Source organism: Diadema setosum, chromosome 13 (genome assembly GCF_964275005.1).
Source record: "Diadema setosum chromosome 13, eeDiaSeto1, whole genome shotgun sequence".
Taxonomy (NCBI): domain Eukaryota; kingdom Metazoa; phylum Echinodermata; class Echinoidea; order Diadematoida; family Diadematidae; genus Diadema; species Diadema setosum.
The window spans coordinates 35401611-35427910 of record NC_092697.1 but is presented as its reverse complement, the minus strand read 5'-3'; the positions used below and the strand labels follow the sequence as shown (position 1 = coordinate 35427910).

Genomic DNA, 26300 nt, shown 5'->3' with positions numbered 1-26300 from the left:
TTAACCACTGGCATGAAAGCAGATCGGCACCGCTTCTTCTGGGGCCAGTTGCTACCCGTATATGTATGAATTGTGATGCATGTTGTTTTGTGTAATGATGGACCATGTGTGTGTGTGTGTGTGTATGTTTCTTTGCTGTATAGAGTGAATGCAAGATATCCCATCCCTTGTTTACGGAGGGGGCTGTTGGGTGTCGTTTCCATAGCTCTCTACACAAGCGTCGGGCCTCCATTGATTTCTGCGTGTAGCCTTTCAGCCAAAATGTGTCATCTGCCACTCATGTACAAATATCCCCTTCTCGAGAAGGGGGGGGGGGGAGGCTGCTGCATTGAATACAGTAGTGTTTATCATCCCCACTATTCTAGCTGTGGAGAGTATCTGTAATAGTTTTTCCGCTGAGAGTTGTGGTTATAATGGCAAGACATTATTGAGTTGGGGGAGGGGGGTTGTGAAATGAATACGTACGAGTCATTTGGAATAACAAATTTGAATGATTTTCCTGAATAGCGAGCTCGAAACAGCCATTTGATTCTAATGGCAAACCTGATGAATTTGACCCTGCATGTCGGTTTACATGGTGTGCTTTCAGCTCACGGCTTTTATGTGTCAAACTTCATTGGAAACATTTATGAATGACGGCATTGCATATTGGAGATTGCTGTATGCAGCAGATAACGTTGTATACAAACTTTGATCACTATGCTGGGGATTTTCCATGAAATATTGAATTATTAATAATGATAAGCAAGTGACAACCATTGTTAATCATGTATTTTCTTTCCACTTTTCTTTCTCTTCCTTTTCGAATCTAGGTGAAGAGGAAAACAAGGCATCACCGTCCCGAGTCGTTCACATACGTAATGTCGCCAACGAGCTCTAGACGCAGATATCCTCAACCTGGCGTTACCGTTCGGCCGTGTCAACAAATACCTTATGCTGAAAGGCAAAAACCAGGTGGGCAGTCCGAACATTGCACAGTTTTATGTCATGGCTGATCATGTCATTGAAAATTTTTAAAGTGTGAAAGGGTGAGAATATTTAATACATCCTGGTTGTTAAAAATGTATAAGATACGAATCCTATGATGTTTGGATGTGGGCACGGATTACATTCTAGTTGTGCACTCCTTCACATTAGTTTCATATGAGGTGCTGTGAATTATTCTCATATTATTTATTCTGCCGGCGACCTTTCAATAGGAGGCAGATATATTTGAGTTTCACTTTCGCAGATACATGACACTGTGATTCACCTTGTCATGTTAACATAAAAATACATGTTGAGTCATACAGTTCTGTTTGGTCAATATAAGAGAAATTTCGATTTTTTTTTGTGTGTGTGTGTTAAAGTCTTTGCAAGTACGCAGGAAATTTGCACTCCAGACATTAGAAAGAAATAATTGGCCCTCGATTTGGCAAAAAATAAGAGGGCACGTCTGATATCAAAGTACGATTGTGATGACACGAGAGGAGTGATGATTGGATTAACATATGGTGATGTGATACGACAAATTTACCTTGCTATTGGGTGTGTTTGTTTGAGTTTGATTCGTGCACAATGTCGCGAATGCGTTCTGCCTGAGATCACCGTTTGATGAGGAAATATTGGAAGTTCCATGAAGAGTTGGTGGGGGGGGGGGGGGGGGAATGGGGAGGGTAGAGGGGCAAATGGGGGGATGAGGGGAAGGATGGGGGGATGGGATGGGTTCCCAACGGTAGCAGAAGATTGGAAGGGGGTGAGAATAATTCATGATATGAAGCGGTAGGCACCCTCTGGGAGCTGCACACAAAGTGCTGTGTTAAATTGGATGTTATGAGATACATGGATCACATTACGTGAGAGCGCAGATGGGTTGCACGATATAATTGCCTGGAATGCAACCAACAAATCGCATCCCTGTATCTGCTCATTCAACCCGCATAAAAAACTCGGGGTGCATTATGACTGCTAACTGAGAGCCATCTGCAATCGGCACAAATGAATATGTATATTTTTAGATTCGGTGCTCCAGGTTGAGCAAGGAGGATTGCAGTAAATCACAGGGGGAATATTACACGGGGACCAATTGATTCCCGTGAACGGCCATTTTGTGGGCAGGTGAAATTGCATGCTTTCCTGCAAATGGTACAGTGGTTGAGTTGTGGTTTGTGTATAACGGAAGCGTTAATACTGATGGGCTCTTGAGAAGGTAATCACTGCTGATTGTGTTGTGATAAGTGTGCTTTCTACGCCCATGATAAGCTGTAGCAAGAGGAAATTTCAGCAAAAATGAGAAGTTAAAAAATTTTGAATATGGATGATTGTCTGCTTTTGATATGAAGTTGACTAATATCTAGTTTTTGTACAAGAAAAAGAAATTTAATGTTACTTTTAACAAAATGCTGAAAAACTATACAAATTTGACAGCCCCTAGATAAATCTCAGCCACGTATGCACTAATGAAGGTGTTTCTGGAGTACCAAGTTCTGCCAGAACCTGATGAATGCTAAAAGACAGGAAAAACCTTACGTATACATGCCAATCTTCTCAGCTTTTTTCCTCTTCTTATATTAACCCTATTGGATTTTATTCCATTTGCAGTCATATGTTAAAATCTGTGTCATGCATTTGATAATGAGATTATGTAGGGCATTTGGTGGGAAAAAAGCTATGTTAGATTGTTGAATCTGTTCGAAAACTTCTTTTGAAGCAATTGTTCAAAGAGCCACAAGAAAGAAGTACCCCACCTTTGACATTGATGTATTAGTCATCAAATACACATGACATGTGCAATAATAATCAGTCAATCTATAGCATGTACAAAAATATCCACCCCCCCCCCCAAAAAAAAAAAAAGAAAGAAAGAAAGAAGATACAGAGTAATAATTTCAGATGATTAATGGCAAAAAATGAATGGTTGGGTGAGCGGTCTGTCACGGACATGGACCGGCAGCACTGCGTAACCACGCAAGCTGCTGTACTTTTGTTCTACCCTGTGAACATGAGTCGCGTGTTCGCTGGTATGAAGTGACGCATCACATGAACAAGCATCTTCATCCGGGGCCTCCGCGAGTCGTTTCTTGTGGAGTCGTGTTACCGTCGGTCTCAAAACTTGTAACATCTGACATCTTTGGGTGGGAAAATGATGGAATTCTGATGACAGCAGTAATGTGTCTTTTTTTTTGTACAGAAAAAATTCTCATATTTGTTTAAGATCAAACATTGTATGGGAGACATGGTCTCACCGACATACCATGACAGCATTGAGCTCTACTTACAGTTCTATTTTCACTTTGACAGGATCTAACCTGTACACATTTCCGTTCTTTCTACCAGTTCTCCCATAGTCCGAAGAATCTTAAATCACATCTGATGATCTGAAATGAACTCGATGTACAAAGTTCAGAAGGTATACTGAATCTCCCTATGCTAGTGATGTAAAGGTTTGAGATGTCGGAAAGGCACATTGAAACTGTATGATAATATTCTGTGTAAAGTTTCAATATATCTTTTATTCATTCTTCAATCAAAACTAAAAGAACAGTAGCATAGTCCTTGTGACCACTTTATATTCTGTCATCCATTTTAAGACAGAACAACATTGAAAAGAGCAAGCCATAAAGGTAATGTACTCTCCAGCCCTACAGGGTGGAAAAATACACTTTTTGAATAATAAAGATGAATGATGGTTATCCATTTTTGTTTTGTTCTGCTTTTTACTCATTCAAATGTTGAAGCTTAGTTATTAGTATATTGTCGTCATTCCATTTCTTGCTACCCCTCCTCCTCCTCCTCCTCCTCCTCCAGGCATTCGTGGAGATGGCAGATGAGGCGACAGCACAGACTCTCATCAACCACTACACACACATGCCCAGTCAGGTGCGAGGCAGACAGATCTACTGCCAGTTCTCCAACCACAAGGAGCTCAAGACCGACTTTGCCCACACGCAACAGGTGCGCCACCCCCTCCCCCCCCCCCCCCACTCCCCCCTCTCCCCTTCCCCCTCCTCCCATTGTCTCTCTGGGCTCCCAGATGAATCCGAGCCCTCCCTTTTTAAAGATTCTACGGTATCAAGAGGAGTGGGAAGATAACTTGTGTCTTCATTTGAAGAACAGAGGAAACGGCAAAAGGAGGCTTTGTAAAAAAAAACAGCAACCATTATAGCAACTATCGTGTGAGAATCAGTTTGAAAAAAAAAAAGAACAAAGAGAAGGCATGTATCAAAATTCACTCATGCAAATCATGCACTTTGGATTTAATTGTAGTAAGACTCAGCAAATTGAATGGAAATGCTGTTGTAGTTGACTTTATGCATTGTAATGCACAGAGACAAAGAGAATGTAATACACTGAAGGCTTTCAAGGAAACTGAGGTTGTTTGTTTGTAAATTTTGATGTGCAGAAACCCAGGAATAGAACCTAACAATTAAAAGCTAAGCATTTTTGTCACTCGGATACAAGGGGAAAATTATATTTGTTTTAAAGTTTATGGTGTGTTGAATGATGGCATTGAAAGAACATGCAAAGTCTTCCTGGTCACAACACAAAATGTTTTTCGACCTTTGATGGTTTTGTTTGTGATTTAAAACTGATACACATGTAGCTCCTAAAACAGTTTTCTGTCTAGTGCAAAATTATATTGATTCTCTGATTTGATAAAAAGATAAAAAGTACACATTCAATAATGGGTTTCAAGCAGCTTGTAGTTACAGCGGGTGTTTTTTGGCTGCTATTTTAACTTGTGGTAGACATTCCGAGTTAGAAGTAGGTTCGTAGGTATGTGTAGTGTCATTCATTGAAAGTGGTCACATGATTACATGCAAACAGAGTTCTCTCCGTTTTGACCTCTGTGTAATGGGGTGTAGTGGTAGTATCCTTTGATGTGTTTCATCCGCAGAGGAAATTGGAGAAAATGCCTTTAAATCGATCCTCTGTGGTTGTACCTTTCTGCAATGGCAGTAATATAATTCTTCCTATTGTTCTGATTTGTATAGAGCATGGATGATCATATTAAAGAGAAATGGTCCTTGTATACTCTGCTGATATTTTGCCTAGAGAAGTGAGCTTTCATAATTTCTTAGATGCCCCCTAAGTTATGATTTTGAAATGAAAGGTTGCATTGTGAGATCACAAGTCATGCTGCCTCTGTGGATTGTATAAGAAAGGCAAAAGAAATATACAAATCTTCAGTGTTTATGTCACTTTCTGTAAGCCTTTAAGTAGAGCGAGCGTAAGAGTAGAGTTCCGGAATGAATCACATTTTGTAAAAAGTTTTTCTGCTGATTTCAATGGAGGAGAGACTCAGTGTGTCTTGAGATGTAGACACATTATCTATTTCTGCAAAATGGAAGAAGCAACAACACATTCATAGATAAGAATGAATCCCTTCCTTAACCTTGTTTGTTTGTTTGTTTGTTTTTTTTTTTGAGGTAGGAGAGAGGTTTCCAGGATTTATACAAAATAGCTTTTGTGAAGAAATGTATGATCATGTAACATCCTAGATAGCGGTTTTTGGTCACTTCCATGAACAGGACATGTTGTGGCAAAGCTAACATGTCACCATCACAAAACCTTTTTTTTGGGGGGGGGATGGGGGATGGGGGATGGTAGCCCTGCTGGGTATTGTGTAAGAGTGCCTCGGTGGATTATGATTGAAATTTTGAATGTGAAGCTTAACAAGGGTTTGAAGAGGCTCTCCAAACAGGGGGGGGGGGGGGGGGGGGGGGGGGGGATGGGAGTTTGCCAAATCACCCAATCGCCTCGTGGGGAATGCGCAAAGTCCCGGGAAGGACGTTTGAACAAGAGGATGAAACCATTTGGAGGTCTCCTGGTATACTTGTCCTTAAAAAAAAGAGAGAGAAAGAAAAGAAGGAAGACGAAGAAGTAGAAGCAGAACAAGAAGGAGAAGAAAAACAATTCTATTCTGTTTTGTCTATAGACACAGAGCTGAGACAGACACTACAGCCCTACATGTGGTTATGCAAAGAGCTAGAAATAACCACGTACATCTTTCGAGACAAGCTGCTTCCATTGTTGCAAGCAGACAAGAACTTTTAATCTTCTCCATTCAGCATGTCTTTTCTCCTTTTACTTCTTCCTTTCTCGCTCTCATGTAGACACTCTGTATGATTCCTTCACATGCAGATACGTCGTCTTCTCTCCTCTTTAAATCTCTTCTACTTTGTGCATTTGAAAATCGATTCAAACATACTCCTTTATTCTCTGAGTATCCGGAGAACTGTCCGTACGAGTAACTGAGTTTCTTTTGACTTGGAATGAGCGAACGGTTGCCTGTGAACTGAACTGGAATTTCCTCTGTAAATGGCCGTAACCCTTAACATTTTGGCTGTTACTATCTTTCACACTTTAATTTACGTGTCTGTTCTGCACAAGAAATACAGATTTATTTTTTCATTGACATGACCTGTAACTTGATTTTTTCTCTCTTGTCTCTTTTCTCGTGTTTTTCTCCCTCTCTCTCTCTCTCTCTCTCTCTCTGCCTGCCTGTCTTTCTTTTATTTTCTCTCTGATCTTTCTTTCCATTTCCCTTTCGCCTTTTATTTTTTCTTTCACACTTCCCCTTTCGTCCTTCTCTTTTGCAATTTTTCTCCTGACTGAAAATGGATGTTTACGCTTATGTCCCCCCAAAATCTGTTGTGTTGAATATGTCTGTTTGTTTGCTTTGTGCTATTTTTCATGTTATGTTTTCTGCCTTGACCTGTTCATTATTTTTCTTCCTGTTCTCTCCCTTGCTCTTCCCTACCTCTCCCTTTTGTCTTCATTCAATGTGTCAACCTGTCCTTTTATTCTGCTTTCATCTTAACCACGCAATAACTACATGACGTTTCCTTCAACGCTCCTCATTAATCCAAACGATTCATTAACTCCTTATGCCATTCTTCATGGGCTATTCCAATGTGCGTATTGTGCGGAATCCCCGTTTGCACGCATGGTCTCACATCTCACGTCGATTCAAATCGGTGAATCAAATCATGCCCCCGCTACACCTGTGTATATTTCAATCCCCTCCGAATGAAATTGCTGTCATTATGCTTTTTTTTCCCACGCCGTTTGCCACCCACGCAATCTGGAACCTGTGGCCCAAACCTTTTCATCCATGCACACACACACACATGCTCAAAAACTCAACACAACGTACACTGTAATGCCTTGGTATTGTTTGGTTGAACCCTAATGTTGCGTGCAATATTTCGTTTTATTATCCTCTGCTCCGTTATAACCCAACCAACTTTTGCTTTTGCTTGAACGGTTTGATTCATTTTGTTTCTTGCCCTTTCTTTGTTAAAATGTACTTCATTGGAATCCCCTTCCCTCAATATCTTCTTATTTTTGCGTGTCTTATTGTGATGGCATGTGGTTCCTGCGATATCCCGGTTTGTTACGCATGTGTATGCGTGCTGAACCCACTTCTCTCTTCGGCATGCTCTTTTAATTCCTGTCGCTTTCTCCTCGCCTGTCTCTCTTTTCTCTTCTCGCTGCCTTCGCTACCCCGCTCTCACATGACCTGCTCTATTGTGCCACCATGGCCCCTGCATAATATTGACAATTGTCTGGGAAATCCACACAAACGTCTATTTATTTTGTGCTGGGTACGCTCTCAATGCACACAATGGCCACACACTTATGTACCACTCCTTGAATCCCTCGACCCCCATTCCCCATTTTAAAATCACCTCTTTTTTTTTTCTGTGCTGGACCTGCGCAACTGGTACTACCATGTTCATCCGCATCTGTTTCGTGCACATTTTTTATCTGTACGGTTTAACATGGATGTTTGTCTTCATTTAACAATTTTGACCGTTGTCCTTTCTGCTTGCCCTCTGCTCTGTTCGTGGCACTCTGTGAACCGTGCTGGTACTAACTAATTGTCCTGTGTCTTATGAATAACCTCTCTGAATGCACCCCATCCCTCTTCCATGTTTCATTGACTCTGTTGCATCAACTCTACTCATTTTGCATGCGTTGATCCTCTGCAAACGTTGTCACAACGCGTTCAATCAACTTCACCACGGCTGCCACAACCGATACACTAATACCACACTACCAATACACTTCTACCACAATAACCAATACACTCATACTACAATAACTGAAACACTTATACCACCACAACTGATATACCCATACCACCACACCGATACACCCATACCACCACAACATCCCCTGTCAACCAACGTCCTGTTCCCACTCATATTTTTGCCATTCATCACCCCCACACCTACCGCCATCTCTTCCCCCCCTCCCCCCCCCCACCTCGGACAAAATTTCTTTCTGGCCTCCTCCATGTATCTCTTTCACCTACATTTTGTACTTTTATCATCGATCACTCTCTAAAACCGCCCCCCTCCATCATCTTTTCTGTCCCACTCCTGTCACCATCACCCCCTCCCTCAAAACTTTTCTAACATTTGGCTCTCATCCCCAAATCTTTCTTTAAAAAAAAAAAAAAAATGTATACGTATACATACATATATATGTTATATATTCCCAATAGGCCATGGCTGTCCAGGCAGCCCTAGCCGCTGTCCACGCGGTCCTCAACACTTCCTCCTCCTCCGCCTCCTCCTCCTCCTCCTCTGCTCCTTCCTACTCTCACACTGGTAGCGGGATAACGCCATGTCCTCTGGTCTCGGCGAGTCTCACCATCTCCGTGACTCTCCTCCTCTGCATACCTCGTCGTCCTCGAGTGCTTCTATTCTGGACGCCAGCGCCATCTCTGTTGGTTTCTCTTTTATATATATATATATATTTACATATATATATTTTTTCAAATCTGTTAAATCTATCGATACAGACATATTTATATTCTTGTGTATCCTCTTTATATACCTCAAAGTATTTCTTGTGTTTCATGTATTTGTTTATCTCATGATACAGATTTGTAGGCGATATATTTCATTCCTATCTTTCTCTGTGTGTCTCATGACTTGAGTAGGAATACATATTCATATATCAATCAAGCCTTGCCTCTCGAATATATGCCACTTGTTTATTGGTCATTATGAACATTCTTACCAATACAACTAGGATACTTATTCCCCTCTCTCCTACTGGATACTTTCCTTACATACTGAGGTCTGATCTCTCCATTACATCTAACCCACCATTCACTTAACTTTTATCAGTCACCTGTACATTCAATGCTGCATAATAAATCTCCCTCCTCCCCTTACTTCCCTTGTAGTTACTTTTCTTGACAAGACTATGTATACTCCTAATCAAATTGTCCATATTTCCAGGAAGTTCCTTCATCTTCTTATCATCCTACTACCTGTGAATTCAAACTACTGTATGAGCAATTTCTTTCAGACAAATTATCCAACTTTGAATCAGAGTCTGATAATAAAACTGTCATATAAAGTTTGCTGTGGATTCTCTCCGTATAGGAACAGTCGTATCTGAAATTCTTAAGTTGTCATCCCATTAATCATTTGTGCCCATTTATTTAGTGCCCCCTTCCCCTACACTTCATCCCAAGTAGTGAAATTTTCTGTTGTTTTAATGTTTAGAAACTCCATACCTTTACCGAGCCTGTTTTGTATATTGACCCGTTTATCATTTTCCCAGCATATTGGGTACCCATGATCACTGGGGCTGTGCTTCATGATTGTAAAATGAAAAATGCGAAGACGAATCCTCCAGATGCGGTCATCCCTTCCCACCCACCGACCCCCATCCCCCCCCCCCCCATCATAGATATAATGTCACACTTTAGGTAAGGAAAGGGTCAAGTTTACTATAAAAACAATAGAACACTCTTTTCCAGTTTGGTACTGCTAGCAGGTGGTATAAAGGGTTTGTAAATGGTACTGCTTGGCTGACACCTATTCTGGATTATAACCATTGACTATTCCATGGGATTGTGCAGAAACTAACATTTCAATGCCTTTCAATATTAGTTTTCTCCCTGGCCTTTCCCTTGTTCTACAATGTAGATTTTTTTTTCATTATTGTGCATTTTCTGTACTGTAATAATGAAAAAAAAAAAGTTTGTGGTTTAGTGCTGGATATTTAAAATTTTAAGAAATGGAAGGCTTTCTTTTTTTTTCAACTAGAATAAGTGGAAGCAAAGAATTAATCAGAAGAAAGAGTGATGATGGTGTAGATGAGACAGATAGAGCGGAAAGAAAGATAATTTGTCAGGTTTAGGTATATGCAGAAACATACTGTACACAGAGGTACACAGGCAGATATTGAAAACAAAACAAAATCTACAGGCCTTTAGCAGAATTTGCTCATACAAGCTGTATATTGTGTATTGTTGACTACCACAAGATCAATTTCAAATGTAGATAAGATAAATGATGAAAATTTGGAGGTAAGTGTCCCCTTGTCAGTTTTAAAAAGGCATGGTTTTATTTATCCCTTATACCAGCATAATTCTATGGTGCTGTACAATTTTGCACTAAGATGGGCATCATTCCTTCCAAGGATGTTACCTTTAAGATGAAGCATCTGTCCTACTTACTTATCATATGTACAATGTAACTGGCACTTCTGTAATTTCACATTCTTTGTGACCTATCAAAGGGGACCTCTAGAACTTGTGTAGCAGATCAATGTTTCAAACTACAATGTATGCTGGATTGAACATGGCCTGGTTTATTCATGTCATGTGACCCTTTTTCAAGGAGGGGGGGGGGATTCTTATAGGGATAAGATAAAAAGGGAGAAATGAATACTGCCCTCTACGTGATGGAAGACTACATTGGTGCAAAGAGCCCTTGATCCTGTCAACAGTAATTGACCCTGACGTTCCTTCATGCTATTCTTCTACATGAGTACATCGTCCCATCAATGGGAGACTTTCTCAAAATCTAGGCAAGCCATCATATACGAGGGGCTTAGCAATGGCATTATCTGGCACCACAGTATCATCACCCAGGAGAGAGGGACGGTAGCCTAATACCGTTCTTAACGATATCACATATACACTTACATGCGAAACGATCTCTTTGGACCGTGTTATGTTAATAGCGGCAAGTCGCACCGGCGAATCTTAAGAGGGCGAGTTTGTGTCTCTTGCAATTCATGTCGGGGTAGTCCGGTTTTTAGGCAATCCTCAAGTGACTTTGGATAGTGGACTTGGACAAACTGAAAATTAGATAGGAGAGAGGGGGAGGGGGGAAGAGTAGAGGAATAAAGAGAAAATAAATAAACAGGTAATCTGAGCACGGTGACTTCTTGGCTCTGTCCTGCGCCCGGCAGCGGCGTAATCCAATTCTGAAATGGATTCATGTTATGGTAGATTTCAATCACTGAAAGACGGAGAATTAATGCGGCGATCCCCACCGGCAAGTGACGCCATGATTATGAGGTGCAGAAAACGGGAGAGAGAGCATGCGCCTGTGTCCGGTGGTCGGGACGATCGGGGGAGTGATAGCGAGAATGAGGGGAGAGGTCACTTTGGGAAGATGTTTCGCTTGATGCTACATACAGCTTAAGATTTTGGGGTGGTGGAAAGATATAGAAAATTGACTTACTTCACTCCTCTTTCTATTAACTATGTATTTATGGGAATATTAACTGGTCATTTGATTAAAGCCTATGCCTGGTTAATTTTACCATTAATTCAACAGCTACTGTCAAGAATTCATGTTTAAATCTGTTGTTCACGCACGACCTAGTTCCTGAATTTGCCCTGGGAAGAAATATAGCGCCAGATATTCGATGTTCTCCGTAGAGGATCACTTGATAGGGTGCAAGCGGAGGTTTGTCATCCAAGTAATTAAGTTTTGAGTAATTTGCCTTCAAGAGTGCGACACCTTGACATGATATTTGTTTGATGGGTGGGGGGGGGGGGGGGAGGAACAGTACTTGGATGATGCACCGTTTTTCATATTTTCAGCCGTGAGATGATGGTGGAGTTTAGTGCTTCAGTAGAGTATGTTACGTATGGTGTCGTGGTGAAGTAGGGTTTCGTTGTGACACTGAATTTCGCTTCTCGCCTTTTGCAGCAAATCGCATCACAGGTGGCGCTCCAGGCGGCGCAGCAGCACCCGATCCAGACCCAGATGCTGGCCCAGTCGCACCCCAAGGTGCCGGACACAGGGGGCGGCATCAACACCATCCTCCGGGTCATCGTGGAGAACGTGACCTACCAGATCACCGTGGACACGCTGCACGAGATCTTCAAGAAGTACGGCACGGTGCTCAGAATCGTCACCTTCGTCAAGGGTGGTAAGTAATCCGTGCAAAGAGCGACCAAGAGAGAGGGATAGAGGCTTACACACACACACTTGGGAGAGCACTGTAGGGAATCTATACACTTGTCAAAGACAGTTGTGCTTGTTAATGAGAGTTGTGCTTGTAAAAGACGGTGTGGCAGAAATGCACAGATCATGATAATAAAGTGTTAAGCATTTATCCTTTCTGATTTTTCTCTATGTTATCATAAGCTATGCTTAGGCTTTGATTTTTCATTTTTCTTTGTCTGTCACTTGACTGAATTTTACCAGCAGCAAATTTCTTTTCTAGTGACATGTTCATGTCCCTTCTACTTATTCCTCCAATCTTTCTCATCTCCCCTTGAATGTAATCACTGAAGTGGACACAATCCTTTGGCGCAAGTTCTAAGGGCAAGACTGATTAAGAACTTTCTCAGTCCACCCATTCATGCATGACTTTTGTGGGAATTTTCTCCCAATGTATAGGGGGAGGGGGTGGGCTCTTGTTAAAAGGTTTCCTAAGTCTGAAGGAAAAAAAACAACATATGGATTGTGACGCATATGTCCTTGAGCTTTTGTGTTCTGTCACAAAAAAAAAAAGGTTTAATGAAGTGTAGCGTGAAAACAACAACAAAGGATTAAGAAAAGTACTTTATATATAGTATATCATGCTGTGAACAAAGTTAAAGTTTTTAGTTGCCACCAAAATTCCAACACATATCTATTATGCTGCATTGTCAAATTTGGTGTGAATATGTGTGATTACCAAAATAACAGAGTTTTTAGTTGCATTTTTGTTCATGGATCGGCTACCAAGTGTCTACAAATTACAGGGTGAGCATAAAGATAAATGAGTAAAATAAAAGAAAAAATGCTGTTGCTTTACCAGTTGAGAAAACAGAATCAAAGTTTAGGGAGAAATTGATTGCATCTGCTTTTGCCATGTAGATGTGGTAGCTGTCATGCATGGTAGCAAAACGTTGTGTGTGTTTGTGTGTGTTAATTACATACAAACAATTTTTGAAGATTCATTGAAGTGTGTTTAAAAAAACCTGTATGTGTCAGACAAACAGTTTGTGCGGTGATCAAACCTTGTGTTTCATTCCGTCTTTCATTTTTTTTTCTCTCTCTTGCAGGTCAATTCCAAGCTCTTGTGCAATTCTCAGATGCAACACATGCTGCTGCGGCAAAGCTTGTAAGTTTGAAAGTTAAAAACACAAACGGCTAAAACTGCTGAAATGGACCAATAAAATATGACTTATGGATCAAATCCATTTACTATAAACTTAATAAAGGCTAGACAGTGATGAGAAAGTTTCTAGCAGTAGACTGTAGGTATTAATGTCTGAACCAGAGAAAACGACTAGGCAAATTCTGAGCAGGAGTCACAATTTGGCAGAGGGGCTCATGATATGATAATGATTGGCTCAAAGAACCATGATAACTTTTCCATTAACTAGAATCTTCAGAGCTGTTTTTATAAAACAAATAGTGAACATCAGTGGGATTAGCAGGAACTGTCCACCCCCTTGATCACTCTTGGCTGTGTCGTTTGGCGTTTCAGACTGCTTCAAAGTTTGTTGACCCATGCATGATTCTTCATTATGCCCCCTCTATAAATTTGAATTTTGTGGATAACAGGCACGTTGCATCACCCTTCGAATAACAATATTGAAACATTTACTGGTTGTCAAGGAGTGATGTTTTGCTAAAGAGATATGACATACTTTTATCCAGAACTGGTGTGAGCCCATTCTAGTTTTATTTAACACTTGTTTAGGACTCTGGAGGAATGAGGAATTAATTACATCTTTTTAATTTTTTATTTATTCATTTATTTATTTTTTCTACAGAAATAGGAATTGCTAAAGTTAAAGAAAGACTGAAAGAAATATTAATGTAATCTTCTTTGCACTGTGAACTCGTAAGGTTAGTAATCACAATCTACTTTTTGGCTCTTGGTGATGACCCCTGAAGTTTTAAAACATTATTCATCCCATCTGTTTGACTTCCTATCCTATCAGGAGTTAGACGGGAAGAACATCTACAACAACTGCTGTCTGCTGCGAATCGACTTCTCCAAGCTAACCAACCTCAGTGTGAAGTACAACAACGAGAAGAGCCGCGACTACACGTGTGACCTGCCCGTCGGAGATGGCCTGACGGGCGTTGACCCCAGCTCCGCTGCCATGTTGGGTGAGCAACCCCCTCCTAGGAAGGCCACGCCTTTAAAATTGTGCCCCCTGTTATCACCCCTCCTACCTCCCCACCCCCGATATTAGCAGTGTATAGGTGCTGTCCCAACACTCACAATGCTTTTGCACCTCGTCCAGATAATCCAAAATTAATCGTTACCCGCGCCGTTGTCCCCTTCCCTCCTTCAGTGTATTCTCACAACCCAGTCACCCATGGTTTATCAGTGTATAAATGGCCCCCACCTTTAGTTAATTGAACTTAACCTCACATGGCCTATTCCTGAATGTATAGGTTCTCGTTTGTTGGCTGAAATGAAGCCTTTACTCTCAATGTTACCTCTGACCCATACTTACAGGTTTCAAGAAACAGGTGCTATAAATTGACTCAGTGCCATTTCACATTCACCCCCTCTCCCCATTGTCGCTTTTGAAAAATGTACACCCTCTCCCCTTATCACTAACGTAATGCCCCCCCCCCCCCCACACCCCAAAGTTCAACCAATCAAATTAACAGTTGTCATCATTTATGTTCTCCTTAATTCATTGCAAGTTCAGTTTCTGAAGAATAAACATCCAGGCCCCGTTGAAGAGAGATTTTACCAATATGTGAGATTGGTAACAGTGGTGTCTCAGTGGCTAACCACATCTTGAACAAATTAACCATCTCATGTAACTCTGTATACTACAGAGTCTTGATGAGTGATTAATGTTTAGCTCCACTGTATAGAGGAGTATATTTCCTGTGAGGTCTGAATCTCTTGTAAAATAAGGTACCGTACTCCTGTTTCCAGAATGCCATGAGCTGAAACAAGCATTGAATTCAACTACCATTTATCATTTTACCCCCTCAGTTATGATTGTACCAGTTTGTGTGACACAAGGCCACAAATTGAAATGTTGTTTTTAGTGCTTGCTCAGCATACTTCTGGCTGTAATGTTGAATTCTTCCCTCCCTGACACCCCCTCCCTCACCCTATCCAGCCATCCAGTAACAAGCTGAAATCTGTTGTCGTGACCTATGCAACACACACAAACACACACGCACACAGATACGCTGGAGTAGATGCCTTTATTGTGATCAGTATGTATGCACAAAATTTGCAAAAAAAGTTAAGAGGGAAATATTTGATAATATCCAAGACATTTCTGTGCTGAGCTAGCTTCCCCTCAGCCTTGAATGATATGAATTGTACCAAGTTTTAATATTCAAATATGAATGTATACATGTATACATGTTGTGTGCGCCGACTGTCAAGAGTGTTAAGATAGTTTTGCATGAGGAATGTGGCTTGTTAGTTTCCTATAAAGCAAAGTGGCTGGAATGTTGTGTCTCTGTAGATTTATCATGTGATGTAGTAAAGGGAGTCTGTGTGGCTGCAAAGGGGTTCTTTGAGTTTGTTTCCCCACGAGTGCTACTGTAGTCTTATATGCGGGGCAGCATGTCCGTTAGACTGTGCCTGAAAATATAAAACCCAGCTGCATGTGCTATCTTTTTGTTTAGCCTGAGTAAAGCATGAATGTTTTCTGTATCATTGCTGCTATTGCATGCCAACCTAGTTTTTAGTTTGATTTTCCCCTCTGTTATTTCATTATATAAAAGATTGTCGTACTTTCAAAGAATTAGTAAAAATGATACTAATATTTAGATCTCAATATTTTCCAATTTATCCGTTATGAAAGGCAGTCCAAAGCCATCATACTTTTTATTTGAAGTACTATAAATGGCACTGCTCACAGTATGATATTTGTTGCAATCTTTCCACGATTGTTTTGATTGTTTGCTCAAATATCTTATCAAATTTGTTTTTCTGTGAAAACTTCTTTTTCTACATGTGTTCATATGACAATATATTAACTTTTGAATGGTTATTGTAACTTTTAAACAAATTTTCAGAATGTGGTACGAGAGATGCTTGGCCCATTGTGGAACTTCTGTAAATGTATCTGAGCTCGAGACCAAAACTCTGTGTGCTCAGAAAACGGCTTCCATGTCAGTGAAGAGAATCTGCATGTCATAGCAATCAGTGTACCACCATCCTTTATCCACACTGCTTTAGTCCCAGTAGCTTAATTTAGTGTCGTTAATGCTGCCTCAGGTCCCCCAACCCCCAACCATGTTGACCTTGTAGATGGTCACTATTATATGGCATGACTCTTCCCAGCTGAACTGTGGATCTCCCTGTTAATTATAAATGCTCCATGGGGCAGGCTACAATACACCCATGTCAACTATTCATGTGTTGGGAATTAGTGGAATAATACAGGAATGCTCGCCTCTGTCTTTCAAGACACTTCCCGTTTCTCTCACCACACTGGGACATGTTTCTCAACAAGCAAATGGCCTGCAGTTGAGTGAGAAAGGGATAAACGCCCTACACAACTTTGCACAAAATGCCTTGTTGCGCACATACACAAACACAAACATGCACAGTGCAAACACATATGCATTATAATATGAACACCCAACAGACACACACATGGGCAACATACACAAACACATATTTATAATTCATGTGCTGTATTGATGGGGGGTGGGTGTGATGCTCCCCCAACAGTGAAAGCCTCCTGATTAGTTATGCAAGAACAAGTTCCAAGGCTGCAGTCATGAGTGCAATTAGACTGTCTGCTGCCCTCGTGTGAGCCTCCCACTCTCACTTTCTAATCCCATGCTGGTCTGTTCAATAGCATGATGTTAGAGACTACATTCCCTTGTAGTATACATATATGATGTTATTCATGAAAGCACTGAAGATAGATGAATCAAGGGTGAACCAAGCATTTCCAAGTCTTCTTGAATCTGCAGGGAGGCCCCTTGAAATTTTACCTATTTCATCAGAACCCTGACGTAATGTAAACCTGATTTCAGAATTGTTTTTGTCCATTGAGGTACATGTTGAACACATGTCTCCCTGATTTGAAATGTATGAATGCTGGCAGCCCTGGTATATCTGAACGCTGCAAAATAGAAAACTGGTCCTCTCTCTGGGTCGCTTTGTTTCCATGCCTCCAGCACCATTGGAAGGTAGAGGCACTATTTTCATATCAAATGGCTTCCAATTTATCTGGAAGAGAAAGGAAATTATAAGGGAAAAAATGAAAAAAACAAAACATAACAAAACAGCACAGAAAGAGGAAGAGATGAAAATCAGGGATATGGTGTGTAGATGACTTTGACATGGGTTCCTCCAGAGACGACATGGATTGTGACTATACATTGGTAGATAGGCTAGTTGCCATGGTTACATGGATACAACCAACTCAGCAAAGGGTAGTTTGATGATTACCTGAATCCCCATCAAAGAAACAATATCAACAAACAACATCAACAAACAAATGAACAAACAAACAAACAAAAACCTTACACCAATGTAGATGTCAGGATCTCGCACTCATGTTCCAGAGAAACAAAAAGGGTCACTGTCTTTCCCACCTTTCCTCTTCCATAGTTAGACACCCACAAAATGATGCTGCCTCCAGTCTTAAGACAAAAAGAAACAAAAAATCTGCATAAGCCACAAATATTTGAAGAAAGCATGTGCCTAGTGAGTCCATGCGATAGTGCAAATATCATAGATGCAACTTTTTTAGTGTCTTGCAAGGAACATTTGCATCAGGGGTATACATAATCACTTATTTGTACAGGGAGAATGAGCATGACCATGTCTGATAATGATAGTTATAGTTGCAGTGATGATTGTAGTATTAGTAATGATAACATTATTGATGATTAAATTTATCATTGTCATGAAGAAGATTTGCACTATTCTAATGATACACAAAAGTCATAATTGCAATTGTCTTTCATTCATATTTCAAGTGTATTTTTAATTAATTTATGATTTCTCTCACTCCTCTAGTATCGTTGTTCTTCATATCTTGTGTACAAGAAGTTGTAGAGAGATTTTTACTCTTTCTCCGTTGGTTGCTTGTGTTTTCTTAGTGCATGGCGGTGGTAGTGCTTACTTGAATGTTTCCAGAAAAGCTCGATATATTGCATTTTACTAAGGAGTTGGGCAAGGTAGCATTTTGTGTGTGGGTGTGTGTGTGTGTATGTATCCTCCAGAATCTCGACAAGGGGAAGGCATATGTGGAAGCTCTGTTTGTGGTCCTTTCCTGAATGTGCATTGTGCTAACACGTTGCCCCAACATTGTCTAATGTCTCGTTTTATATTTGGTATCTCGCTCAAACCGAGTAGAATTGTAGCTGCAACCAGCCGAGCCGGCAGGACCCGAAGCACAGCAGTGGTCCTGGGGGGTTGATGAGCTTGTCAAAATTTGGATATGACTAGCTCTGTCGTTTAGACAGATCTTTGTAGCCTCGTCTTCTATGGTTAGAATAAATCAAGATATATGGGATTGATTCCATGAAGCAAAAATGTTGTTTTCCAATTATAAAATGAGCTGTTCTGTTCCCCTGCAAAAAAGTGTGTCCAATAATTGATGAGCATTCTTTTTTTTTTTAAAACTCATATGTATGAAATTTACAAAGAAATTTACTAAGAAGTGAAGGCTTAAATGAGGGGAGTGGGTAGCACCACTCCCCCCCCCCCCCTCCAAAGAAAAGACCCCAAAATACAAAACTGGTAACGGACTGGTTGCAGCTTCAGATGTCTGTATCATTACATATTGTTTGTCCCCGTCCACCATCTATCCAGCCTGCTTGTCTTTCTCTCTCTCTCTCTCTTTCATATTCATCTATTGACAACAAAAGAAAAAAAAAAACACCAACAAAACCAAACTGGTATTAACCCACTTGTATGTTCCGTGTATGTACCGCCATCCCCCTTCTCTCTCAGGATTTGGTGGGGCTGCCAGCCTTATATCGCCTTACGCGGTTGCGGGGCACGGATCGCCCTTCGCAGCCGCGCCCTCAACACCGGTCTCGCTAGCAGCGGCAGGCTTCCATGGGGCACCAGCAGGTACTTCTTTGGTTACAATAATCAATTATCTCTTTTCTCTATCTCTCACTCAACACACACTCTGTCGGCCTCACTTTTATATACCTGTTTCTTCTCTCCTCACCATAGACTAGACACGCAAAGAACTAGGGGGTGGTCTATCGCGGGTTCTCTGCTCTCTCTTAATCCTCGATTTCTGCTCGGAAGTCGGTTCTCTACCTGTTGACTCCGGCCAGTTTTGCTGTTCTCTTGTGAATGACACTCCTTTGCCGTATTTTTTTACGACAAACTTCATTCTCTCACTCAACATGGTATCAAACAATTTGACATTTTGCATTATTTACTACAACTCTCTGGCACTGTACTATCTACTTTCTGTAACTCCATGATGTCCTTTTGTCATTTTGTGCATTTATATGTCTGTCCTATATTTCTCTGTCCGATAATTTTCTTATAATATATCGTGTGTTTTCTTTCCTACATTAGTTTTCTTGAGAAAGACACTTTCCAGTCATTTCTGTAATCATATCACATCTTTACTCTTGCCAAATATAAACAGTAATTTTTCCTTTCCTTTTCCTTCCCTTTCCTTTTTCCTTCTCTTTGTACCTTCTTATAAGCTAAGCCTTACTCAATTTTTCTCTTACTTTCCTCTATGTCACATTTGTCAGTGTGTCCTCATACCCTTCTAAATTCATCACAATTTAATCAGCCAAATTACAAACCCCCTCCCATTCCACCTGTTGCTGTGCCCACTCTTTGACAGCGTGAACATTTCTTCCTAGCTTCTCACTGGAGAAGAACACCTCCAACCCTTCTTTTTTTCCCCCTCCCAGTTTTGAGTGTAACTGTATCACTTTATGCTGTTTTCCTCCCCATTCCTGGAAGATTCTTTCGTCTTCCTTTGCCCTAATAACTTGGAAGAAATTCATGACCCTTGACATCTTTCCTCCCTCCATCCAGAAGCTCTCTCGGGGATCAACAGTCCCTTTTTTCTTACTGAGCTCCAAAGATAGTTGTCGGGATTTGCCTGCCGTGCATTTCTTGTCGTGAGGAATTTCTTCTCCTGTGCCTTTTTCTGCCTGTGAGCCGGACATCCTCTGACCTTTAACCCTTTGACCTTTGCAGGTCTGATTATCAATCTAACTGTCAGCTTTCTTCTTTTTTTTTTTCCCTGGCTCATTTGGCTGTTTGTTGTTCTGTGGATTTTCAAGCCCTTTATTTTTCTTCAATTTTTTTTTTCCTTTTTGAATCTTCTAACTTTTCGGAATTTTCCTTCTCACCAGCTTTTTTTTTCAACAGTCCTCTTTCTTCGACAGCTCTCTTCTTTTTTAGACTTTTCTCAAGCAACTTCTGGTGGGGTTCTCTTTGTTCTGATGCCGGTGACTTCCTGCCTTTTTCCTCTCCGGTTTTTCCTCATCATGCCTGACAAGAAAGATTTTCAAGTCTATCATATAAATTCATTAAGAACTTGAGTGGAGTTTGAAAAAAAAAAGGCAATCTTTTTGCTCTCTGTTCTTAAACTTGTGATTTTACACCCGAGACATGATCACGAGAAACGAGTAACTCACAAATGATCAAATTTCTGCCAAACTCACTTTGGAAGATATAATCCATCATGTTGCTTCATTTTCACTTCCCCTGGAAAGAGTCCAAGAGAAATTGTTTCTTTCTTTGACTTCGTGTGGATAAATACTGAGAAAATGCTAAAGACATGCAACTATCAAGACATTTACACCAAGAAAAAGAAGTACAAAATTCCCTCCAAGTTCATTATTTAGCCTCATTTGTGAGTTAACCCCCATTTAAAACGAAAATGTTTCATACAACTTTTGCGCTATATCTCTGACATTCAACATCTGTATATGAATCAACTCTATGCTTGCTCTGAGATCTCTGTACCTTGTCACCTTCTTACATCGATCGACATATGACTATTTTCATGTGATGCATAATGAGCTCTTCTTTTCTTTTCCAGTGGGCACAATCTTCTTTCCTCATAGCCTATTACCCTTCCTTTCACTGCAAAGGAAAAACAAATATTTTAACATGATCGCATCAGCTGAGGCCAGAGGATTGTGTATTTTATATTGAATGTGGGAAGGAGAAAGTCGTACAGATGAAGTTATTAACACCACAAGAGTGGATGACATTTCTCCTCCTCCGTATTTCCCTGCCCCCTCCTAGCCCCGCCCGGATCTAAAAAAAAAAGAGGAAAGAATTCAAATGCTTACCATGATTTGTTTTTCGTTCATTTTTCGATCTCACAGACGCGAATGGCAGGCGTAAAACTCCCAATCAGCCCTTATTTCCAAGTGAGATTTCTCATTCAATACAAGCTACATGACCTCTTGGCATGGTGATATTCTATGTATTCTTATAAACATGCATCCATCTAGTTAGTGTAACATTGTTTAACAACACAGAAAAAAAAAAGAAACCGCCCCAAATCCATCGAACAAATGTGACCAAGTCGCGCAAAATCAGTCACAAGTCTGCAGACATGATCGCACAAAAAGATCGCACATGAGACTTTTTGTGCTAGTAAACTTAAACTCTGTCAAGTAATGCCCAGTTATCATGTAAGTTTTTGGGATTTTGGAATTGCAGTAAGAATAAAATCTGTAATGTATAATGTTGTTCTTACAATATCTTATAAAATGTGTAAAGCAAGTCTCTAGATGCATACATTTTCATTGATGAATCATGCTGCCGGCTTTTTACTGGTTTTGTTGGGATCGGTTACAATTCCATCTTTGACATTGATTAAAACTGAGGAAGAAAACTGTGTGTTCTCTTTTTTGTTGTTGTTGTCTTTTTTCTTTTGTATTTGCTGTGGTTTTAACACACACAACATTGGGCTCATTATCAATCAAATCTTGTGAGGTTTTTTTTTCTGTATATACTTCTGCAATTCTATTTTTTCCTGTTTCTGTCAAAAAGAATTATTTTAAGTGTCAGATGATAATATCACTGCATATTAGATGCAAATAAATTCCGTAAAATCAGTTTGGTATGAAATCTTATACACTGTAAATTGATGCGCTTTGTTTGGGAATTTCCTGTAGAAATTTATTCAAAGTTGGGCATCACAGGATAATTGATTGCCTTTTGCTGTACCAAAGCTATGCAGAAAGTAACACCACCAATGTATTGTATCATAACATAGCAAGTAGTGACTCATACATTGCAAACTAACCATTAACGACCAAAATATCTATACTCTTTGCTGGTGTAATACATGTAGTGGCATTAACTGTACAAATACACCTGCCCAGCACCCTCAAGTATTGCCCATAACCCTTGACATCTGACCTTTTACCCTGCATGCCGTTCATTGCCTTCCCATAATTCCACCCCGCCATGTCCCAAGACATGGTCAGTAAAAGTGAATATGTAGCTGTGTTGGAGAAAAGTTTCCCCCACAACATTGCTCTTCTGATCCTGCCCCCTCCCCCCACGCGTACACGTAATTTTGATACATATGTACCCCACTTCACATTTTAAGCACATTTTGCAGTGTGTGGTTTAGCCTTTTTACCAGTCGTAAGATCTCTGTGCTAATTTGGTCAAGCCGTTTCCTCCCATTTTCTTTGAGGTCGTATGTAAGTAAACTATGTAAAATCTCAGGCATGTGTGTTTTTATCCATAAGGATCATTTAGCCAAAGTGCCTTCAACCCTTTCTGGATCTGGTTTTTTCAAAAATAAAAAAAAAAGAAGAACAGATTAGAATATTTCTTAGGTAATAAGAAAATTGCATTGAAAAACTCAGTCTAGTATACACTGCATTCTTTGTTCCACTCTTTAGATATAATAAAACGTGTAAGACAAATGCGTTGAAATGACAAGCCCTCTTATAGATGGGCCACCAACAGACTGTTAGGTGTAAGTTTGTAGATTCTGATGAATTGATTTGGTTGTTTTCAAAGCCGTAGGCACATTTTTTCTGGTCAGGTGTGTCATATATTATTCAAATATATAGAGCAATATGATTGGGCGACTCAAATTTTCGTTGCCGGACTGTGGTAGACACTTCTGAGAATTCTCTAACTCTTGTGTGCTCTCACCCTCTCTCTCTTGCTCTTTCATTCATATTTCCATAGAGCAGAGGGCTACGCTATTATCTTACAACTTAAAGATGTCACATTCTATTGGCCGTAGGTTAACCTCATATATGCTCTACAAAACTATGTGTTTTGTTTTTTCGGGGAAATCTTTTTTTTATGGTCTAACTTGCGTCTCTTCTCCCCTGTGTTCTGCGGGTCCCTACGCAGGTGTGCCGGCGTTCCCCGCCAGCCTCTCGGCTCTGCCAGGCGCGGCGGCCCAGGGGATGCGCCTTCCCGGGATGTTCATGCAGCCGGGGACGTCCGTTCTCCTCGTTAGTAACCTGACACCCGAGGTAAGTTTGGCTAGCTGATGAGGAAAAGGGAGGCGAGAAAGACGACAGTGCAGGATAATTAGTATGGCTTCAGGTGATCTGTGCTTCGTACATAGCCAGCGTAAAAGCTGAGAGTAGAATACGGGGGTCAGTTGGGGGTGGGGGGATATATGACGTTGAGTTGTGATTGGTAGCTTAAATTACTCTTGAGACTATTTCGCTGTAAATCTCAATTTGAGTCTCAAATTTCCTATTTAGCTGACATGGCAAGATGACATGGTATTTGGGTCTCTAGTACAGTATGCATTTAATCAGGATTTCAATCCAAGTGCCCCCCCCCCCCCCCCCCCCCCCCCCCATAAAGAGTTTTGTACAGTGGGATAGTGGTTTTGTCAACATTAACAGTTAAAATCCCAAGCTTGAGCCTGGTATGTTTTCAGGGAGTTGTAATGCATTCATACCCTTAAATGGAATGTGTAAGAGAGATCAAGATTGACAGATCAAATAAAAACAAATAGTATAATTTAATTCATTGTTCATCCCCCCCCCCCCCAACCAGTTTATGAATGGAAAAACATGATTTTGCCAAGGCATCAGTTCATATTCATAGAGTGTATGTATGTGTGAAAGAGCGGGAGAGAGCTAGTGAATACAATTCAGTGATGCATATGAGTTTTGTTAGTAAAGCTTCACTGACTGCAAGAATTATTTACAAATGTCATTACTCCATTCTATCAGTAGTAATATCATCGATAATGAGATATGTTTTGAAAAGGCACAAATTACGGTATCAAATTTTGAGATAAAAAGTGTTACAAGACTTCTGATCTGTGAATTTTTTATATTTGTGAGAATCTGTAATAGGAGACTTTTGAAGGCTCCCAAGAAATGAAAATATGAAACAAAACAAAAATCGTACAAAATGAAAACTGTATAAAGTATGACACAAATTTAATTCCGATAGTTTTGCTGATGCTTCCGGCATGTTGTATAGTGTATATCAGAAAGTTAGCTCTCTTACTGGCTTGCATAAAATCCTGTCCTGTCATCTATACACATTAGGCTGATTTTCTCAAAAGACAATGATAGGTTTCCTTAAACTGGTTTCCTTTACTTGCTTGACACTTACTTTTAGTAGAAAAGAATAGCGTATCTGAATTCATTTTCCTTTAAAACTGTATTGATAACAAAATGTATCCAGCTTTAGTGGAATGGCGGAGTGGATTCATTTCTGTTCTCATATTATTTTTTCGATTAAAAAGTATAGATATTACTTTTTTACGTTCATACTTTCCTTGATGCCTTGCCCTTGTCTTTCACTGTGTCTTTAGTTAAAAAAAAAAGGGGTGAAATTTCTTCCCTGCTCAAAAAATGGTGTGCCTTTTTGTGTTTCATTGCATTGACTTGGAATGATTTGTCATGACAAGATATGAATAGCAGATCTGATTGAGCAGAAAGTATGCAATGCTAAGTTGAAAATTAGGTGAAATTTGGGTAAAATCAACTCATGTGTGAGAGAATACACGCTCACACACACTAGAAAAAAAAGGCTTGTTTTGATTTCACCATATACCTGATCTCTACCCCTAAAGGACCTATGTAGTGCAAATGCATGTTAACTTGTCTCGATTTACGACACTCTCAATATCACTTATGTAGTCAAATTACTATCTACTGTTCGATTATATGTACCATTATATTGTATAATGATTACAATTACACTGTCTTTTATAAATCATATTAGTAATACGGAAAGGTGCAAGTTATGCTCAGTATAGGGGAAGATTCATTTCAATATCTTTTGTTTATCATGTCTGTAATTTCGACCAGTAGCATTGATCGACAGATGATGTCATCCACTAAATTTTGATGTGGAAGTTGTTTTTTTGTTTTTTTGTAGCCATATCCAAGCAATCTGATGAAAAACAGAGAAAATTATAAGATATATGGCACACATTTAGATATTCTTGTGGCCACAAAAGTGATATAAGGGTGTAATAAAGTAGCCAAGTCAACGTGAATTTGCATTGCACAGATCTTGAGACCACCAAATCAAAGAGCCATGGATTCTTTGTGTACAAATAACATGCTTCCAGCACCGAGAGTGTTAATCTTTTTAGTTGCGTTGCATTCCCACGGCAATGCCATTTGGATGGAGGGAGGATTTTCAATCACTTAAATTTTTCAGTGACAGGCTTAAGATTGAGACTTTAGTGATTGAGAGCAGCAGGTTCAGTATGTAATACAGTTCAGTGAGCTTTGGAATGTATAAGGTCATTGTTCCTAATCCACGATGCATATTTACAGCTGAAGAGGTGTCCTGTGTTTTGTGCCGATATCATCTGCTGAAATTAGTTTGGACAATGGTGCCAAGTGGGCATTTTGTTGTCACATTTTAATGAGTAATCTTCAACTTGTATGTATCTTATAGCTGAAAATATTATTGTTTTACTTTATGATATGACAGTAGTGCTGGTTTAAATGACCCTTTGATAATGCCTCTTCTTTCATTTCTATGCTGATGTAAAAAAAGAAAAAAGAACAACCTGCAATATTTCCAACTCTGTTTTCCATTTTCCATAAAATCAAAGAAACCTTTGTAATATGTCATATGACCTTTTTAAGTCTGTTCAAAAAAAAAAAATATGAGTCTGTATTCTT

The 26300-nt window shown here is 40.0% G+C and overlaps 1 protein-coding gene across 1 annotated transcript in view; it reads left to right on the top strand.

Moving 5' to 3' along the window:
* Positions 1 to 819: 819 nt before the first annotated feature.
* The window catches only part of LOC140237278 (polypyrimidine tract-binding protein 3-like), a 33091-nt gene continuing 7610 nt past the window's right edge, over positions 820 to 26300 (top strand). Inside the window, 9 exon segments of the mRNA XM_072317223.1 lie at positions 820 to 954; positions 3787 to 3933; positions 8495 to 8615; positions 8618 to 8718; positions 11958 to 12180; positions 13304 to 13362; positions 14192 to 14363; positions 19159 to 19281; positions 23536 to 23660. Coding sequence (XP_072173324.1) covers positions 934 to 954; positions 3787 to 3933; positions 8495 to 8615; positions 8618 to 8718; positions 11958 to 12180; positions 13304 to 13362; positions 14192 to 14363; positions 19159 to 19281; positions 23536 to 23660 — 1092 coding nt within the window. The 5' untranslated portion in view covers positions 820 to 933.